This window comes from Quercus lobata, chromosome 8 (genome assembly GCF_001633185.2).
Source record: "Quercus lobata isolate SW786 chromosome 8, ValleyOak3.0 Primary Assembly, whole genome shotgun sequence".
In the NCBI taxonomy this organism is placed as follows: domain Eukaryota; kingdom Viridiplantae; phylum Streptophyta; class Magnoliopsida; order Fagales; family Fagaceae; genus Quercus; species Quercus lobata.
Genome location: NC_044911.1, coordinates 39,650,023 through 39,671,239, shown reverse-complemented (window position 1 = coordinate 39,671,239; position 21,217 = coordinate 39,650,023). Strand labels below are relative to the sequence as shown.

General features: G+C 34.1%; 2 protein-coding genes across 2 annotated transcripts; one reads left to right on the top strand and one right to left on the bottom strand.

Moving 5' to 3' along the window:
- Positions 1-3,463: 3,463 nt before the first annotated feature.
- LOC115955546 (pollen-specific leucine-rich repeat extensin-like protein 1) lies at positions 3,464-5,468 on the top strand. Its single transcript, XM_031073699.1, has one exon. It carries the CDS (start codon positions 4,087-4,089, stop codon positions 5,338-5,340), a length of 1,254 nt encoding a protein of 417 aa, XP_030929559.1. The 5' UTR covers positions 3,464-4,086; the 3' UTR covers positions 5,341-5,468.
- A 506-nt stretch (positions 5,469-5,974) lies between these two features.
- Positions 5,975-20,705, bottom strand: LOC115955544 (transmembrane E3 ubiquitin-protein ligase FLY2). The gene is made up of 15 exons (XM_031073698.1): positions 19,916-20,705; positions 18,784-18,856; positions 15,737-15,864; positions 15,188-15,303; positions 13,039-13,099; positions 11,629-11,695; positions 11,448-11,525; positions 11,124-11,281; positions 10,980-11,039; positions 10,755-10,848; positions 9,127-9,294; positions 7,732-8,060; positions 6,960-7,076; positions 6,713-6,881; positions 5,975-6,293 (listed from the first exon to the last, which is right to left on the bottom strand). The coding sequence occupies exons 1-14, from the start codon at positions 20,093-20,095 to the stop codon at positions 6,780-6,782; spliced, it is 1,731 nt and encodes a 576-aa protein (XP_030929558.1). The 5' UTR covers positions 20,096-20,705; the 3' UTR covers positions 5,975-6,293; positions 6,713-6,779.
- Positions 20,706-21,217: the final 512 nt, after the last annotated feature.

Sequence of the window (21,217 nt, the reverse complement as noted above, 5' to 3'; positions counted from 1 at the left end):
TATTTATGGATGATTTGTAGTTTGGTTTTAGTGTGTTTATGGAACCCCACCTTCCCTCTGCCCCCCACTATCTATTTGAAAAAAAAAATTAAGCGCTTAATTGTATTTGCCATGCTTCATGCTTGCATTGGGGTGAAGATGCTTGCCAATGCTGTGTGTGTGCGTGTGCGCGTCTTGTCTTTACAACATTTGGTTACTAATATTTATATAAATTTGTATAAGCACTGAATGTGAGTTATAATTCTTCTTCTGTGCAATCATACAAGATGTTTTCCACCCATTGTAGCTCACTGAGAAATATATTCCCTTATTTGGAAGGGAAAATTCTGGAAATTCATTGGTACGTAGTTAGCATCTTTCTAGTCTTTTATTTTTTGTAATTGAAAGCATGTTGATGGAAAAATCAATCCTTGGTTCAAAGAGTGATTTGTGACTGTAGCAACGAGATCTATGATAATTATCAAAAGAAATCAAAGAGATCTATAATAATTTGTGATTGTTTCTTAGGAAGAGATAGTGGTTCAGTTTGTGGTTTTTGGATATATTTTCTTGTTATGGGAGATGCTAGTTTCCTTCACAGTCTTCCCATTTGGGAGGTTGCTTCTCTACTATATGACTTTCTTAGTTTGGAGGCAGCAATAGGTTGTAGGCATGAGAAGCCTTTCCTTATAGACATCCTTCTCATCCCACGCCAACTCGGTGCAGGTGGGCTTAATCCAAAATCCTAACACAACTACCGAAAAAAATCTACCAAGAAGCTAAGCTGACAACTTTTTTTTATGCAAGTCATATTGCTGCAAATTATTTCTTTTTATAATGTACTAATTTTCTTAGATTTTTTTTTTTTTTTGGGAGAAGATTTCTTAGTTTGTTCTTTACGTCAAAGTTATCTTTTTTGAGGGAAGGGTTAAATATTTCTCTTGAGCAATTTAAGAAAGAGGACATTTGTGTTATGAATGAAAAGAGTGCACCTATGACCAATTATTGTTGAGCAGGGATGGTAGCCTGCACACAAGACAAATTAAACACTAGGATGTACATTTTGATAAATGTTGGTTGATTGTATATTTCATTACAGTTCCATGATTCAGAGTATCATTTCCTATTTGATCCATTTGAATTGACTAATTGCTAGGGACGCATTTACGAGAGTATGTTGAGAGATGAAACAAAGCTTGAAACTTTGTATTCATCATGGTGAACATAAAGTATATTTGATTTTTAATGAATTTCATTACTACTTATAAAAAACAAACCCCCCTTGACTTATAATTGTATTTTGTATTTGTCTGGTTGGCTTTGTCTTGTCTTTGAGTTGTTTTGTTTTGGTTGTAAAGAACCCTAGATGTCATATTGGGTGTGTCCTTTGTTGTATTCTGAATTGTGCAATATTTCTATTCTCTTATTTTCTTTTGGAGCTTGGTGTCTTCTCTTTACAATTGCCCTTGGTTAAGTAGCAACATATCTTCTTATTATATGATTGCTGGCATGAGAACCTACTTAGATCATTTACCCTAGCCCCCATCCCCTTTGGTGCACATGTTCATACGGTAAATGCTTGGAGTATGTCTTAATTTGTATATTTTGAAAAACTAGAAATCTCTGTGTAGGGATTTTATTTTTTATTTTTATTTTTATTAGTTATTAAATTGATTAATACTACTTTATCTTTTTATGGTATTAGATCATAAACACGAATGTACTTACAGTTTTTAAATTCTTGCAGGAACTTGTGCGATTATGGTTTCTAATGAGTTGTACATATGTAATAGACTTCAGCTCTGTGAAAGAAAGATTCTACAAAGTTTTTTTTTTTTGACGATATTTAGGATATGTTTGGTAATTATTTTTTCCTCTTATTTTCTATTTTCAAAAACAATTTTTTATTTTGGAGACTAAAAAACTTGTTTAACAACCTAAAATGGACAGAAAATAAAAACTGTTTTCAAAACTCAATTTGTGAAGGAAACTAAAAACATGCAAAAGATTGTTTTTAGTTTCTAATTTTCAAAAGTTAATGAAAATATGCATTTAATTTAATGAATTTGTCTCATTTAATGAGTTAGCATTAGAATTCAAATCATAGTAACAACATATTTTAGTATTTTCTATTTTTTTCTTCAAAAAACTATCTTTTTAATTTCAACTAACCAAACATGTTTTTGATTTCAAAAATACAAGAAAATGTTTTTTCTTTATATTTCCAAAAACAAGTTTTTGAAACAAAAATTGTTACCAAACATAACCTTAGTTTCTTAGTATTTTCATTAGCTTGTCATGTCAATATGGATTGTAGTTGTTATAAACTTATAATATTAAGGAGTTTATTTTGTTACATTTGGGATACACCACTCTTATGTTATTGTTTATTGATGATTCACAGTTAAGTTTCAATATGTTTACAAAAATTATTGTGTGAACTAGATAACAATTATATGTATCTAATGTGTTGTAAAGGTATCTATGGAATATTCCAAAACTTGCTATTAAGTGGGAATGAATCGAATTGGTAGGAGGAAACACTTGTTCTTTCCTATTCACTCAAAACATCAAACTTTCATTTCTCTCAAAATTCGGATGAATCGGAAGGAATAAAATTAAGTTTAATGAAATTTTTACTAGAACTCCCATAAAAACTGTATAAATTTAGACATTTATTTTAAAATAGGAATATAATAGTAATGTTGTTAAAAAATAATTACGCATGCAATTTAATTCATGGACTAAGTAATGTTATTTGGATGATTTTGCACAATATAAGTAAATTATGCCCATTATTATGCCCATTAGTATACATTCAAGTTCTTAAGACTCGAAGTTATGGTAGCCGAAATGGTCAAGGAGGTGTGTGTGTGTGTGAGAGGAACTATCCGTGTATGTTAAGGCTTAAGACTGTACAGGTATAATCCGATATTTTTAGAGGTGGACAAATGGGAGACTAGAATCTAGAAAGCTGCTTAAATACTGGGCCTGGGCAAGAGTGCTGTGCTGCACAAGTAAGGAGCCTGAACTTCTTTGGCCCTACAACTATTTAATTTATATTCTAACACTTAGGATGCTCCAATAAAATAGAAAAAAAGAAAAAAGAAAAAAAGGGAAGAGGTTAGGATGCAGGTTCTGAATAATTTCACTTTCAAATTGGTTCAAAAAGTCCCTTATTCTGATGAAGCAATATCTAGAATCATAGATAATAGAAAAAACTAAGGGGCTGTTTGGTAACGTTGTTCTAGTAACATTGTTTGTATTTTTTGAAAATATGTGTGGGTGAAAAAAAAAATGAAAATACGTGTAATGCTGTTTAAAAACTGAAAACATATGTTTAAACACATGTACCAAACGGCTCCTAAAATACAGTACTCTGAAAAAAGTGATACAGAAAATCTTCATAAATTGGTTATTTCAATATATTTTCCATCACAATATTTTTCAGGCGGTGTCAGCCTGACTTTCAAATATAAATATTTGAAGCTAATCCCATGTAATTTGATTATCACCTCAAGACATCTAACACAATACTTGTTTATCAGTCAATCCCTTCAATCTTAAGAGAACCTTCCTGTCTATGGGCTGCTGAACCTGTCTTTCTCTAGCTCCACTTCAAACAACTAAGAAAACTACATGGAAGGAGGTAGGTCTTTATCATGCGCATCGTCCTCCCTCCCCTTCAAGCTTCTTCGCCAATCTCCACAAAAGCATTCGTCTGCAACTAATCTCTAGAGTAATCTTAATCTTAGCAAACACCGCTGAATAGTCCCATATATATTGGTACTACTTCTTATTCATTTGTTTATTATTATTCCTATGACCTAGCAACATAGCCAAGCCATTCCTTCAAACACCAATGTAAACTACAAGAATGGCTTATGAGACGGATAAGATTTTGTTTGGGGCCTTCTGTATCGGTTAAGTGTCGCTGTAACGGGTCATTATAACAATTTCTTTGTGTCTTCATCGACAAAAGAATGAAAGGGTTTCAGTTAGAAATGGACTTGTCCATGATTATGCAGAAGACTTGGCATTTCAATTGAAAGGGAAAGAGCTCCTACTTAAACAAACAAGCTCATTACCATAAACTCACAATGCAAAATGGCTTCATCTCTGGTTTCTTTCTTGACCACCCGAGCCATAGTCCTCTTACTTGTGAACATATCTTTCTCATTCAACAATCTGGCAGCAAAACATAGACACCATGCCACTCATCACCACCGTTTTCATAGCCACTCCCCTACATCAAACCTAAGACTCCACCAAGCCTATATTGCCCTCCAGGCATGGAAAAAAACAATCTACTCTGACCCAAAGAACTTCACTACCAACTGGGTTGGTCCTTCTGTGTGTAGCTACACAGGCGTGTTCTGTGCACCAGCTCTTGATGACCCCGAGATAAGAGTTGTTGCTGGCATTGACCTCAACTCTGGTGACATAGCTGGGTTCCTCCCTAATGAAATAGGCCTACTCTCTGACCTTGCACTTATCCATCTAAACAGCAACCGCTTTTGTGGCATCATTCCAGAAACTTTAGCCAACCTTACACTTCTCTATGAGCTTGATCTCAGTAACAACAGATTTGTAGGTCCTTTCCCTTCTGTTGTGCTCCCTCTTCCCACTCTACGCTTTCTTGATATCCGCTTCAATGAATTTGAAGGGCCACTGCCTCCTGAGCTTTTCAACAAAGAACTTGATGCAATATTTGTTAACAGCAACCGTTTCACCAAAATGATTCCACCAAATTTTGGTATAAGCACAGCCTCAGTGGTGGTGTTTGCTAACAACCGGTTCGGGGGCTGCATTCCACCGTCTATATCCAACTTTGCCAACTCTCTAGAGGAACTTGTTTTAATCAATACCAGTTTGACAGGGTGTTTGCCACAAGAGCTGGGATATCTCTACAAATTGAGGGTGTTGGATGTGAGCTCTAACAGTATAGTTGGTCCTATACCATACAGCCTGGCAGGTTTAGCTCACTTGGAGCTACTAAATCTTGGGCATAATATGCTAAGTGGGATTGTATCAGAGGGAGTGTGTCTTCTGCCCAGCTTGAAAAACTTAACATTCTCATATAACTTCTTTTGTGAGGAGCAGGGAATATGCCAGAATTTGACATCAAGAAAAGGCTTAAAGTATGATGATCGTCAAAATTGTTTTCCAGAGAAACCATTGCAGAGAAGTGCGAAGGAATGCAATGCCACTCTTGAGCACCCTGTTGACTGCTTCGAGCATCCCTGTACTGGTGCTGGAGGAGGTGGTGCTAAAACTGCTTTTGGAACTGCTTATATTCCTGCTGCGGCACCAGCAATAGTGCCAGTGTCCTCGCCTTTTATCCCTCCAAGTTACACATAAAGCAACCATATAAGGTAGTAACTTTCAGAAGCAAAATAAAATCCAAATTTGGGTGATACAATGACCTTGTAAATTACTCGTGTGCAGCTTGTAAATAGATATACCTATGATTAGAAGAAATCACATCTCCCTCAACTTGAAAAACCATGTAAATGTAAACTCTCAAAGATTTGGAAATGGCTACCAGATTTACTCCAATACAAATAAAAATTTGACAGAAACCATTACTGCTTGGTCACAGCTATCTTCCTCAGGCAGATAGCATGTTTATTCATTGGCTTGGATAAGTTGGGCTTGATTACATGGTCCATTACATAACAAAAATAATCAGGAACATCGCTTATACGATGCATGACTTGTAGCCAGTTACTTTTGTATGATCAATGTCCTATTTTACCCAGCTAAAAGTAACTGATCTGAAATCTCATGCTAGCACGCCTGTGATCCCTTGATATACAAATTCACTTTTGCTTTATAGTTTATACCCTACAAAGGGATTTTGGAGAGATGTAGATAAAGTTTTTAGCGGGTTCTAACCATCTTCTGAGTTACTTCCTTTTAATCACTGTCCTCATTCTTATATTGCTTTTTGCAGTAATTATGGAACCTTCAACACATTGAACATACACCCAAATGAAGTTTCAAGCAAAAAAACATTTACTTTAATTGACAGCATCAAATTGAAAGCCAATTTGGTTTTCATCAGAATAGCCGTCAGCTCTCTCACCCCACTCAGAAAACAAATAAACACAGTGGGAGCCCAAGATTGAATAGAAAAAGGATTTACACCTGTTATAAAATTGCTAAATGTACTAAAGTATTACAATTTATATTACAAAGACAAGAATTATCAGCTACGGACTGTTACAGAATCTGTGACAGTTTTGATTATGTTGTATCTCACCTTTTCTTCTGAAGGTGAACTCAATGTGAAAAGCAATTCTATTCCCAACCTGAATAAATAAATAAATAGAAGACATGATTACAACCAAAAGATGGGACAAAAACAATTAACACTAACAGTTCATGTCAAAAAAGACAAATTCTACAATTATGAGCAAATATATTGAAAAGCCAGGAAAGGAATGTGCATGGACGAAGAGGATGAATTCAACATGAAGCAATGCAAGTTTAAATAACAAAATTTTGATTAAAATGATTTGGTTTCGATTTTGTAACAATTGGTAAATAATTTCCAAAATTCATGATGTTTAATTTTCATAAAAGCACATGAGAAAAATCGAATTAGAAATGCTATGTGAAAAAAAAAAAAAAAAAAGTAGTCTGCAAAAATTCACATAATAGCTGAGCAGTAACCTAAAAAGTTCAAAAATACCAAATGTTTGCATGACAATGAACATCATCATATTACCAGAATTAGTGAGTTGGGTAATGTCAGTTGGTCCAATATGATATAGAAACAAAGGAAGAAGATGCTCTTATGCTGGTGGTAGCGGACGCCGGCAAGTTGGGCACTCCATCTTTATATCCATCCATCTTTGTAAACAACCAGAGTGGAAAAAATGATCACACGGTGTCACCTGTAACATATTTGAACTCAGTCCACTGTTCATAGAAAGACAACCAACAAATTACAAGAAAGAATCCCATCTGAATACCATGCAGTCATTAGATCGATGTGTAAAATCGATGGAAGTCATGCAAATGACACAATCAGTAGCATGATTTGTATCTTGATCAAACCTTCTATAGTAGCTATATTTCTCAGGCAGAATCTGCAAACCAAAATACCCAAAGTGAGATTTCCATAAAGAATGCAGTCATGGAAATTTTAGAGTATAATGCACTGTGGGGATATAAGTACACCTCTCCTAACAAGTCTAGCTGCAATAATGCACACCGCAAAATAAAACACAAAAATGAGAGAATAATTATTATTTGCATAGATATTAAAAGTCTCATTGATCTGTAATCTTTCTCTGCATGAATTGAAGCCCATTAAATGAAGAGAGGATTAAGTAATTCAATGTTCCTTTTTTTTGGACAAGTATGAACTAATTCAATGTTCTTGTTGAGTTGAACTACTTAGAATCAGGCGAACAAAGCCCAAAAACATGAGAAGTCAGGACAATTCTTAATGCTTCAGAAGTACTGAATGGTAAGCACCATTTTATATGTTCACATTTTATATATTCTGATCAAGATTCAATGGGCAAGCAAATCAATTAACAGGTAGTCAAGCTCAGGACTAGAGGTACAATAAACACAACTCCTTGGTCAACTAAATTCCTCAAAATTCTTTTACCTAGAGCAATCATCATATCTTTATGATACAACAAATTGATAGTGTGTGGTTTAGAGAATATGAGTGTGCTATGCATGAATGTGCCATCAATTGTCAAAAGAACAAGGAAGAGAGTTGAATCCAACCTGGCGAGGAATGAACCAACGAGAACCAAGGTAGTGCTGGAGAAGAAGAATAGATGCTTGGAGTACAATAAATACACACAAACAAATACACCAACTCCTGTCAGGTTCAATGCGCATGAAGTTGTGAGGGCAGCCAAATATATATAATGGAATTGCTAGCCGAGTAACAGTCATGCCTAAGATGTAATGAGGATGCAAAGGTTTTCTCGAGTCACGAACAACATTGGTGATTATTTGAGGTATCCAAAAAGAGTACAAAAGGAGAAGAATAGGTCTCAGAAAATTATGGAACTCATACATGACCAGAATGCCTCCCAAAAGGATCCCATCTGCAGATATATGCAACAGTTAGATCAAATTAGCCCAACAATTTCATACAAAGAATTTGATAATAAAAATATAATGGTCAAATACATAGTCAAAGTAGAATGAGCACTCGTGTATTTGAACAATGGAGCAGAGTGGAAATCATTAAGATTTGAAAGTTAATAAGTATTTATTACATCAATGGGACTAAATTACTAAAAGAGAATAAAAATCATATATTAATGTTGCATAAGTAGCATGAGAACTTGACAGGGGCATGGAAACTACATGTCTTAAAGACTGGCTTATTTAGCCCACAATTATTTATTTATTTTTATAAGTTTATGGTTGGGCCCAAGGGGAGGGGGGAGGGGAGATTCACCTACAATTATTAATATTAACATAATGCTATTCTAATAGGCTGTCATAGCAAATATACTCTAAGACTGAAGAAGGTACTTTTGGAACTACCGTGCAGTTATAAAGTAATGTGACTGAACTGTATGTAACAATTTTTCATATGGTAGTAGTCATCACTGATCACACTAACAAGACATGATTCCATATGGCTACAGAAATGAGGATATTCAGTGTGCAATTTTTCTCTATGCAACATTCTAGTTCTTGACAAAGCCTGAAATCTCAAAGTTGGGTAGGTTTATTTCCAAGCTTTTGGTTGACAAGGATTCTTTGGTGTCCACTTCTTTATACTTTCAAAAATAAGCCTATTATCTAATTCAAAGGAGTTTAATAAAAAATCAAAATAATGAGGATATAAAAGTAGATTGAATAATTCAAAATCACCCCAAACCACGACACCATGTACTACTCTTACTCTAATTTCACTTCTCCTTATTTTTAGCCTTTACTTGAGAGATAAACCAAATAAGATTAAAAAAAAGAGGTTCTGAGCACACTTGCGTATGAGAAGGCTAGTAAATATAAAGGGGGCGAATGTGCAAGAATATACTTAAGGTGTGCACTATTTCCGAGTGTGCATCACCTCCAATAGATCTTATAAAGAGAAGTTACACCACAACTGGAAGAGTGGCATTGAAAAGACAAACACAAAAGTTCCATAATACTTACAAAAACGACTATATAGAACTGAAAGCTCACGCCTCATTGTCTCCCAACCTTCACCATTATTCATAGGCCTACTTGCCTTCCATATTGCAAGAAGATATCTCATCTCAAAAATTGAGAAGACCACAAACTTGAAAAAGGCAGCAGTTGCAAAAGCATTGAATAAGGATTCTGTATGCAAAAAAGCAAACACACCTGGTTAATGATGATAAGTATGAGGTGATTAATAAACTTAGCCAGGATGGTCATCATACAGGATGCAAGAGCAAAAATATGCAGAAGCAGTTGCACAATTAAGGTATGTCGTATGTAAACAAAATGAATTACACTCTTGCATACAAGTTATAATAAGAATGCCAACACAGTGTACGCATTTTACACAAAAGTGCTGAGATTTTAGCATCATAATAAATGTCAATACAAAAAGAAAGGCTAGAAAGCCATTTTCCCTGTTGTGTAGCAAACATGCATTTAAACAGTATGTTATTGAGGTGTACAACTTGGATTTTCCAAACCCAGATCTGATGATATTATTATCAGACAAGGCCAGTCAAATTGCATTCCATATAAAAAAAATATTTAGCTCATTTGGATGACTTCCAACTGGCATATTCACCAAGTTAAACCAAAAGTACGTGAATAATTATTTTAAGAATCTAAAAATTATACCATAGTTTTCAAACAAATGGTCAATTAAATGCTAGTATACCATCACCATCATTTATAAAAATACATGCAATTTCAGGTGTGGCTCACATATCAGGGTGCTCTATCATCAGTTAGTACAAGATTACATGCCTATTGTAAATTTAAATGATGTCATTCTAATTTAACACTGGATGCAAATTGCAAGTGGACAGCATTATCGGAAGTACATACACAAATCTGCTGTAGGTAGGGGACAGCTATCCCATTGTGTAGGCCAGACATTGAACCCAAAAGTAAAAGGAAACAAGAAGTTTTTTTGGGGGGGGGAGGCACTGTGGTCATTTTTTCCATTAGGGTCATTGTTGAGACAGATTTCTTTCCAGAGTTGGTATTTCACTTTGCAAGTGAGACAATCTAACATGTGGAGGGTACAAACAAACCAAAAATGATAAGTCAAAGGCATTTGACATTCTCCAGCTATATATATATATATATATTTTTTATAAGAATGATATATATACGAAAGGCTACTCTATGCATGAAAAGCATAGAGCAAACCCAAAAATTACAAAAAGGGAAAAACAGAGTAAAGACAGAAAAGAAAACCAAGCAAAAGATTAGTTACATTCTCCAGCTATATGGAATCCTTAGATAAATTATGTTACCAAAAGCTTGGGTAAAGTAATCAGATAGAAAAAGTTAGTATTTCCTACTGCAGTTCTATAATTGCAAAAGAATTCTTATTTGTACCAACACTACTACACTTTGTCAAGAAGTAAATAGCTGATTAAACGGGTCCTCTAAAAATCTTGTAACTAAGATAATTGTAATAATCTAGTCAAAAATTATAATACATATACGTAAGTTTATAAAATTGTACATAAAAGAAAAACCTCCAGTAGTCTCTTTTCAATAATATTATTTTTACCTATCAAAAAAAAAAAAAAATCTAGTACACTAGTATTGGTTATTACTACACTTACCAACAAGTATTCCGGCTGTCAGATGGAGAAGGCAAAGATAAGCATCCATGATAGCTTGTTGGCCAATCATTAAAATTGAAACTTTGGCAGCTCCCTAACAGTGGAAGCAGAACCATGATTTTTTTGTGAACTCAAAAAAGCTAAAAGAATATTGACAAAAACACATATACAGAAGCTATGACTTTTATAGTTTTATTCTCAAGTACATTTTTTAAAAGTTCTTACAGATTGAGTGTTGCCATGTTCCATCTGCCGAATTAGTAGAAGAACTTGAAGGAAAGAGACCTGATGAAAATGATTAAGGAGTCCACGTAAAACAGGCTAATACATTCTGAATAAGCTAGGCGAATAATGATAATTAAAGGATACAAAGGTGACCATCAAGGTGTAGTTCACTGCCTTGTTATAGTAGACCTCAATGTTGACAGATGTAGCATTTATCAGTAAGGGTGAGAAGCAATCCCTATCATCATCCACTGCAGGACTTTCCATTAATCCTTCTATATGATAACGATCACGATCCCCATCTACAAGAATATATGAAATAACTAAGTAAACCAAAGGGTAGCCTTTTTTTCAAAGGACCAAATATTTCTAGAGCCAAATAAGGTCAAAGAGAAGGGGGAAACAAAAAGAAAATTAAAAAAAAAAAATATATATATATATATATATATACACTGAGAACTCAATTACCATTTTGGTTCGATGAAACGCGTGAAATTTGAGCTGCAATTTCAATATTACAATGCTTCTCCATTTGATAAATTGGTGCTGCAGGAAGCAAGAATAGATATTACTACAAGATTGAAGCAACAAGGACATAACACATTGAAGCAACATGGACTAAAGTTCAAGGTGAAGAAGACAAGAATACAATGTTTTCTTCTCCATATCTTATCCCGTGGAGATTCTTGGAACACCTGGGATGAGAAAACTCCTAGCTGTACAAAGAAGTTAGAAAGGTAGAAAGCATTCAGAACCCTTATAAACAAACTTACATCAATAGATGACAGCAGTAGTTTTGTGAGCAATGTCAATCAAACCTAATGCAAGCAATTGTCAAAGAAAAAGCTGCTAAGTTTGAGAACATGCAAAGACTAGGATTCAGAATAAAAAACTGGGGCCCACTAACATCCCTAAACAGATCTAAGATTCCGGCATCAAGCCAACCCAATATTTATACGTACCAAATTTATGTAGAGGAGATGGAGATATGGGATATGGATACAATGCAATGCAATATGAACGCAGCGATATGTCAATTCTTGAAAGTCTAGGATATGTTAACTAATTAATATATTAAGATATCTTCACCATGTATATTTTTTTTTTGATCAGTAAGATATGTTTTAAATTTTCACAATATATTATACAAGTTTTTAGATTAAAATACAAACAACATAAATCAAAAAGAATAAATTAAGCATAAATGATTTAATTAACTTAGAAGCTATAAGCCAAACAAAAAAATTATCCAGATCCATATTTGATATTTATTGAATGTAGAGTTTTGAATGTTCCTAACTTTCAAAGATACTAGATTTTATATTTTACGTATAAAACTTTTTTCCTAAAAAAAAAAAATAAAATAAAATAAAATCAACTTTTGCCCCCGAAAAGTATGTGATGTACTTCAACTGTCACAGCCATGGTCTACTGTGTCCCACTGTATAAAAATCATTTCAGTGAAGTTAATTTCATTACTAAAAAGTATGTATCTGATACATATCCTGCTGTGTGCTGTGTATCCAGATTGGATACAAATCAGATAAGAGTATGAACAATTTAGGTTATTTTAAAGTATCTTCTTAGTGCCAAGTCCAATCCCATCCCAATAAAGGCAGGGTGAGTAACAAAATATTCCTGATAAAAATGTCGACATATATTTCATTTCTATGCAAGTGGTATAGAAGGTCATATTTAGTGCACAAGGATTCCACTTTTGCGGGGATTATATGTAACACACGCGCTCATACAGGATTGATTCTGTGAAGCATGGCCTCACTCTCCACCCCTACTTTAAGTGTAAACTAACAAAAGAAATCCCAAATCAAATTTGTGATGCCCAATCAAGACCAAGGTTAAAAATTGATGAATTCGAAACCCGGTGATTAACACACTCCACTACTATCAAATAAAAAAATTTATAAGGCAAATACAGCAAGATATGACTCAGCATATCATCGGGCAGCAAACAGTGACACCAATTTCATAATAAAGTCATTTTAAAGCAATATAGAATGTGGAAATCAAAATCTTAGATGATTTGAGAGAGAAGCATTACCAAATGATATGGATTAGATAAAAGATAATCATCTTCCTGACTCAGCTCTCCCTCTTTTCCACTGCAATATGGTAACACATTAAAGTAGAGAATAGCAATTAAGATGATGAATAACATTGAATTAGGTAACTCAAATTAACCTTAGGAAAAATGAAATATGGAAGCAGATAACATGCAAATTGATATTGTTAACAAATCAGTAATGTGTTCTACAATGCAGTTATTACTTCAAACTGCCTATCATTTCATTATGTCCCAGAAACTGTCCAAAGAAGAATACAAAAAAATACATAAGAAATTCCAACAACTGACACAATGAAACTTCGGGAAAGTTTTATCACTTTTGTGTGCCATCCAACATTTTTTAAGGCATTTAGTCTTATTAGCCTTCCAACAGAAAATTGTGAATTTATGTGAAGAAAAATCAACTTAGACATTCTAATGATTTGCTTTGCTTCTCATTTTAACTGCTATTACCAAATTATGCATGTTAACTGAAAAAATCTAACCTAGAGTGATAGAGAAAGGAGAAGGGAGAAGGCATGAGAGTTTTATGTGGTTCAACCACATGGCCTACATCCACTAAACAAGAGCTCAAACAGCTGTATCTTCTTCGTTAACTTAGATGATGATGCATTACAATAGAACCCATTTTTGTAATGGGAATGACATACACAAATCAATCACAATTTTGAATTGATTGTTCAGTCTCACAATTTCTTGATTTATTCCAATCCCATAATTTTCTCCAATAATCAACTATTTTATAACATGGAATGCATAGTTTTAAAAACCGAACCGGACCGGCCGGTCTGACCGGTTCAACTGGGAACCGGGAGTCAGTCAGGTCTGGTTAAAACCCAAAACCGGGGTTGAACCGGAAATTTTTTTAAAAAAGATTTGATGCCCGGTTCGGTTTTTAAAACCACGATGGAATGTACAACCTCTCAAGTTGTGCATGGTATCCTTGATAAAATGAGCAACTTGTAAATATTAAATCTTTCTTTTTTGAAGTACATCTTCCAAATTTGTTTGTAATTCTCTTTTGGAGTACAAGAAAGGGGCCAACAATGGTTACTACGGCCAAAATAATTAAAGGATCCATTAGGATCAAAAACTTGAAATGGGGTCGCAAGAAAAAGATTTGAAATTCTTTTTTAATGTGAAATAAATAATCAACTAGGATTGGAGGAAAAAAAAGAGAGGAGGATTTGAGATTTGTTTTTAAAAATAAAGGATCTTCTAGGAGCGGAGAATTTTTTTTTGATTATATATATATATATATATAATCAATATATATTGATAACAAATAAAGATTTATTGATATAAAAAAAGAGACACCCTAGTACACAGGGGTGTACAGATCAAATACAAAAATTGAAGAAAATATTTGGTTTCTCCACACGGGCAACCAGTCCAATAAGGCTCTAAAAGAAAAAACTTGAGATTAGGGAGAGAACTCTCACTATCTTCAAAGCACCTACTATTTCTTTCCCTCCAAGTACACCACATCAAACAAAATTTTAGAATTTGTGGAGTAGTGTGAGTTTAGTTTGAGTAAGGGTCATTGTGATGGCGAGCATGTGGATATTTTGGAGTTTAGGTCCGGTTGGTTGTTGTGACTAAGGATGTGGAAGTGATGACAAGAAGAAAACAAAAGGAAAACAAAAGAAAACGACACATGATTAAACTGACTTGTGTTAGCACTAGTCACTTGGATGATGATACATTATAATAGAACCTGTTTTTATAATGAGAATTACATACACAAATCAATCGCAATTCTGAATTGATTGCTTCAATCACACAATTTCCTTTAGCAATCAATTTTTTGATTTATTCCAGTCTCATGGTTTTTTTCAATAATCAATGCCTTGATTTGGTCTTCAATAATATTGAAAGTATATACTTTCCTATATTAACCTATACCTCAAACTAGTTGCTAGACATAAGTATGGCATTTTCAAACCAGGGTCAAACACAAGCGTGGTCATATGAACTTTAGACTATTTAGTACAATTTTTCACCAGCCGCAAAGAAGACCTTCACATAAGAAGAACAAAGCACCAAGAATAAACATACCACATAGAATATAAAAATGTTTATACAGAAACTAAAGATGTATGGCCATAAAATTCATGAAATTCACCTGTTAGCTACCATTCGAAGTTGTCTAAAAGGCCATATATATACACCTTCCACCCTGATTTGAGCACCCCCAACATTGTGTTCATTGTCAAACACATCATGGAAAATAATTACCCCCTGGGTTAGCACCATGAAAAGCGAAAAAAATTCATTTATATATAAATTATCGAAACAGGAAAAGTAAACATTAAAGCAATTATAGTTATTATATATTAACTATTTCAGTAAAAGAGTATTGAATATATGTTCTATGATGAGAAGATAGCGATTGTGAACTTTTCAGTTGTTGATCCTGGTGATTTGGGGTTCTGAAAGTATTCATAGATTGAATTACATGCATACCATTAAAATGACACGTATTAGAAATGATGAATAGGAAATCATTGTCCTGGCTTCAGCATCAGGAACAGATTGTGCAAGCTTAAATCGACGAAAATTTTTATAATGATGTTTAGCATATCTCACACTTATACATTACTTTAAAACAGCATGTTATTCATAAATGCTGACTTTAATATGAACTTCTTTACCGACAATTCCACCTACTCACCTGAACATAATGTACACCGGTTATTTTTGTTGGTGTACTAACTAATTCAATCATTGAATTGCCTGAGGATTTCCTCAAATCTGGAAACCTGGAAGAGCCATTTGTGGAATCTAGAAATTTCCAACTCCCTGCAACTCAGATGCCCAGTTTGTAGGTAATCAGATCAAGATATAAATACTCACCAATTAGGATGATTAACTTCACAATGTGTTCAAAATGATCAACTCATAATATTGCGTGCACATTAAAAACGACAAAAAAATTTAGTAAATTGTACAATAAATTTATTTCTATATATATGTACAAAACTCCACCAGAAAAAATATGCGCATAAAGTCCACATGCCAAGCAATTATTAATAGGTCTACATCTCAATACATGCGACAAATATTAGGCATCTCATTACTTCTAATATCAAGAAATATTATAAAAAATTTATTCAGGTATAGTACTGCTATATTTATTTATCAAAGTATGGGGTGTAGGGAAATAGTTACTCATATGGGTCATATGGCATTAGAGAAACGGGGAATTTTGAAGGTGTTAACTTTCCTATTGATGGGCTCAACTGCTCAAGTTTTTGCTTTTGAGATTGCTCTTACACATTGGATATCTATTGATGGCAATAGTCCATCTTCATCGTTCTTTTAGTACACAGCCTTTCTGCTTTAGTTATCTTTTTCTTTCTATTTTTCATTGAGTTTATAATACGTTTCATTAAAAAATTCAAGTGGGTTAACTAAAATATTATGGGGAGATTTTTTTTTTGATAAGTATATAATATTATGGGAAGATATGAGTTTGCTTTCCTCTTTCATTTTTTATAACAGGAGATGCAACTTGAATAAAACAGAGGCGAATTGAAGAAAAAACTGAAGTCACCAATTTGATGACACGTATGGTTGATGTGAACAATCAAACCCAACAAGTGGCAGGTCAAGCTCAACAAGTGGTTTGTCAAACCCAACAACCAATGGAGGCACCTCTTCCATCATTTTTGGGTAGTATACTATACCCCAAATAACCACCACCACCACCACCTGTGATGCTGATTCCCTAGAGGGAGAAAAGAAAAAAAGAAAAAAAAAAAAAAAGTAATGAACTTTGAGTGTGTGCCTATCAAGCTCTATATCCAATTTAATGAGTGAACCAATAAGTTGTAAATAAGTCCATTACATAATTATTGATAAATCCTAATGAGCACATGCCATCAATTACAGCAATGGCTCAAGTTTTCTAATCGCAGTCAGATCATACCTTCAAATGTTACAGCAAATAATGCAATTAGTTGGTGAGTGCAAAAATTTAATAATGAAGAGAACTTGGCGGATAAAACCTAAGTTGACCAAGCCAACTCAATCAACAGCACGTTATTTTGTTTGGGAATATTTTGGCTTCATAATAACACTAGAATCATGAGAACTGCTGTCCACCCCTCTTCTTCAATGACATTCTACTTTCATTATTAGAGCCATCAGAATCTACAAGAATTTTCCAACTTGGGTTCCTTCATCTGCTCCATAAAGCATGGTTATATACTTGAATTATCAGGTTTTTTCCCCCTATTGGGGAGGGCGTGAGGGGGTGGTTTGATGTGTACAGTTAGTTTCATTACTCTATCAAAGACGATTGAAGCATACTTCCACTCAATGACTTAGGAAGTGAGCACAAACTTTACAGGTCACAAGCTCCTAAATTTTCTAATCAAATAATGACATAAGATAGAAAAATAGTCATTATGAGGTATATGACAATAATCAGCTCAAGTTAATGTCTAAACAAGATATCAGCTGGCAAAAGATAAGAATAAACAGAAAGAACAACATAACCACTGAAAAGTGAAAAGGAATTAAAGCTCGCACACAATGAAGCCCAGTGGATATTATACACAACTCAGACTTGCCAACAATCTTCCTGATATTATACAGTTCTCTCTCAATGTCTCACCGATCAGTTTTAGCCATAAAATCAACCCTTCACAATATCCTCAACTATTGCCAAGTATATCATTTCATGTAACTCTTTAAACAGCAGTGTTCAAACCTTTCCCCTCTATTTATACACACACATGCGCAAAGATATACATCTACTTTACACCTTCCATGTATCAAATGAAACATGGAAATCCTAACCATATAGTATCACTAATCATATTCCTACTATAGTTCTTGTGGGGAGGTGTTGGAGATGAATTCAAGTTTCATTTGGTTAAGTGGAGGCGTGTTTATGATCCAATTCAGAAAGGTGGTTTGGGTGTCAGAGATTTAGTTGAGTTCAATAAGGCCTTATTGGGAAAGTGGCTCTGGTGATATGCTCAAGAGAGGGAGGCATTACGGTGGAGGGGGGTGCATAATAAATATGGTAGTATGTGGGACAATTGGTGTTCTAACTGGGTTAGAGGAGTATATGGGGTGAGTCTTTGGAAGAATATAAGGGTGGGATGGGATCAATTTGCTCATTTCATTAGCTTCTAGGTAGGGTTTTGGCATGATTCTTGGTGAGGAGGGCAGCCGCTGTGTGATAGGTTTCTTTAACATCATGCTGTCTTTTTTAACATTAGGAAACCCAATTTCTCACTTAGTTTTCTTCACCATCATGCTGTCTTTCACTCTAAACTCTCTGTCCAATGGCACTCAACTAGCCGTAATAAGCAAGAGATGGAAGTCATAATGTCAATGTAAACAACAGGTTTGAAAATTCAAGCAGACAACGCAATCAAGCCATGTTTTTGATTGTAGATGAATGATTGTAAGCGTGAACATCATCAATTTGTTCATTGTCATAAATTTTTTGCGAAACTAATTCACGTTGGTAATATTATCCTAGAGGAACATGTCATCATGAACTACAAGTTTGCTTGTAGTTGAATGGTCAGCAAAAAATAAAAAACAAACCAAAGCTATACCAAGCTCCTCATATTCCAAAGAGACAATAAGGAACACATAATGATGTCATATGAAAATACATGCAATTTGTAGCAGACAACTCTTGCAAACAGCATGAGTATAATGAAGAGATGATTGATTCACAGTATATAAATTGCAAACCTCTGTAAGTTCCTGTTATGTTCCATGCAGAAAATGGACCCAACTCACTTTCATCTTTTCTTATAAATAGCCACTGCAAAAAAATAACAATATCAACAACATGCAAAAGCTATCACATCCATTCAGAACACTTTGGAAAAAAAAAAATTTAATTCAATTTAAAACAAATAGTTGACATGAAAAATTGTGAGAGTACTGAAATTCCAAATTTGGAAATGCTTTTAGGTTAACAAACAACTGAATAGAAATAAAACTTTTTTCATGTGGTTAGATTTTAAAAAATAATGTGCATCACAAATGGCATTCCCTATAATAAATTAAAATATCATAAGGTCCAATATGTTGTAAAGGTTTTGATGACAATTTACTTGAGATTTTTCTCTGCTAATCCAGGTCCTGCACATTAGGACAACTTGTAAAGCTAGGAATTCCTCAGTTATGAAGCATTTGCATCGATCTCCATGAAAAATGATCATTATCAGTAATGATTCAAGATATGGATTCCCCCACTGCCCCCCCCCCCCCCCCCAAAAAAAAAAAAAAAAAAAGTTATGTATTCCATTTACTAAAGTCTTGTTCTTTTGACTGTCATTCCTCATTTGCTCATTCAAAGAAATATTAACCTCCTGTTAACCAATTGAAACACAATTGAAGGGCTAAGATAAACATTTGAAGCACAAAACTGCATCAATGTAAGATTATTCTTCTTCATAGCAGGCATTGGAGGGTTATAATTAGGCAGAAAAGAATTCTTTTACTTAGACCACTACTAAACTCTGCTCTTCTAATTTCACTCAAACAATATGATCTAAATTCTTTATTGTGTCTATAACCCAATGACATTCCTTAATCTGCTCTGTCAATCTCACTCTACCAACATCACTCGACTCTAAGTACAAGCATAACACGGTACAATCCATCACAGATTCACAGTTCCCTAAACCATCAAAGATGCCAAAATGCAAAACATTTATCAAGTTACAGCAAACGTAACATTACATGATCAGACCATTAGTTAACCAACTTACACTACTACATTCAAATTCACATTCTTTATCCTAAATTGCCATTAAATAAACAAGTAAATACAATACACAAGAACAAAATTAAACACAGATTTTTGGAAACCAACCTCATCTCCCCATGAACGAGCTCTCTCCCGCAATGGTCTCAGACCCGCCACCGGCTGCGAAAGCACCAAACAAAGCCACAATCCAAATACAATCCGAAACACAAACCCCAACCCCCTCCTCTCAAACCGCCAAAAACTTGAACTTTGGCCAATACCCATATCAAAACCCAACAAAACCATCCCAAAAAATTCAACTCCAATTCTTCACTTCTTCTTCTTCTTCTTCTTCTGCCTCAAACTGATTTTGTAAAATCCAAGAAAACAATCCAATACCCATTACAGCATAGAGCTTAAAGAAAAGACTTGGGCTTTGCTTCAAATGGAGTCAAACATAGGAACCACCAGCCGAAAATATCAGATAAAAGAAAATGAAAGCTTAACAACTAATAGACCACAACCAAAAAAATCCCACAATTTTTAGCAAGCAAGGAACCCTTCCTTAACTACCAAAACCATTACCAAAAAAATACAATATATCTTAATAATTACCAAAAACCAAACACTTAAGTACAACCTTGTAGAATACACTCAAATAATAAAACAAAACATGCTGTACGCTAATAGATTTGGGAGATGAAAACTAATAAAGCCTGGGTTAAGCTGATTGGAGTAGTTAGTTGTTGATGTGTCTCTTGGTCTTGGGTCTTTGCTGCTTTGTTTTGTTTGGTTCTGTTCATGGGTGTGCGCTAGTGTTTTTGTTTGAGAGAGAGAGAGAGAGTTCTGGGTTTTTAAGGAGAGGAGTGGAGGCCACGCGCTGGAGGGAGGTGGATGACACGCGCCAATGGGTTTGGTGGTGGAGTGGAGTCAGTCAGTTCTTGGCGTCACCAAATGGTGTGCTTGGTATTGTCCCTTTTGGGTGGTGACTGGTGACGCTTCTTTTTGCTACGTTTTCTTTTTTCTTTTTATTTATTAATTAATATTAATGTTATTATATTTATATTTATTTTTTGTCCAACCAGATTTATAAAAGGGCAAACAATATTTGACATTTAGAATAATGTCATTTATTATTGAATTGGTACTGAACATTGAACAATTCCTACGCTAATAAAAACTATACTTTTTTATATCATATGCTAACAACTGCATGATTAGTTGGGAGTTATTATATTTATTAATCTTTTTTTTTTTTTGGAGAAACTTATTTATTAATCTACTTAACATTAAACAGTCCAAGTGTGTGAAGCAATAAGTAATGAGCAATAAGTAATAAGTAACAAAACAAATAAAATTGTATGTGTAATTCCTATTAAAAAAAAATTGTATGTGTAACAATTTTCTAACATTTTTCATCAAAATGTA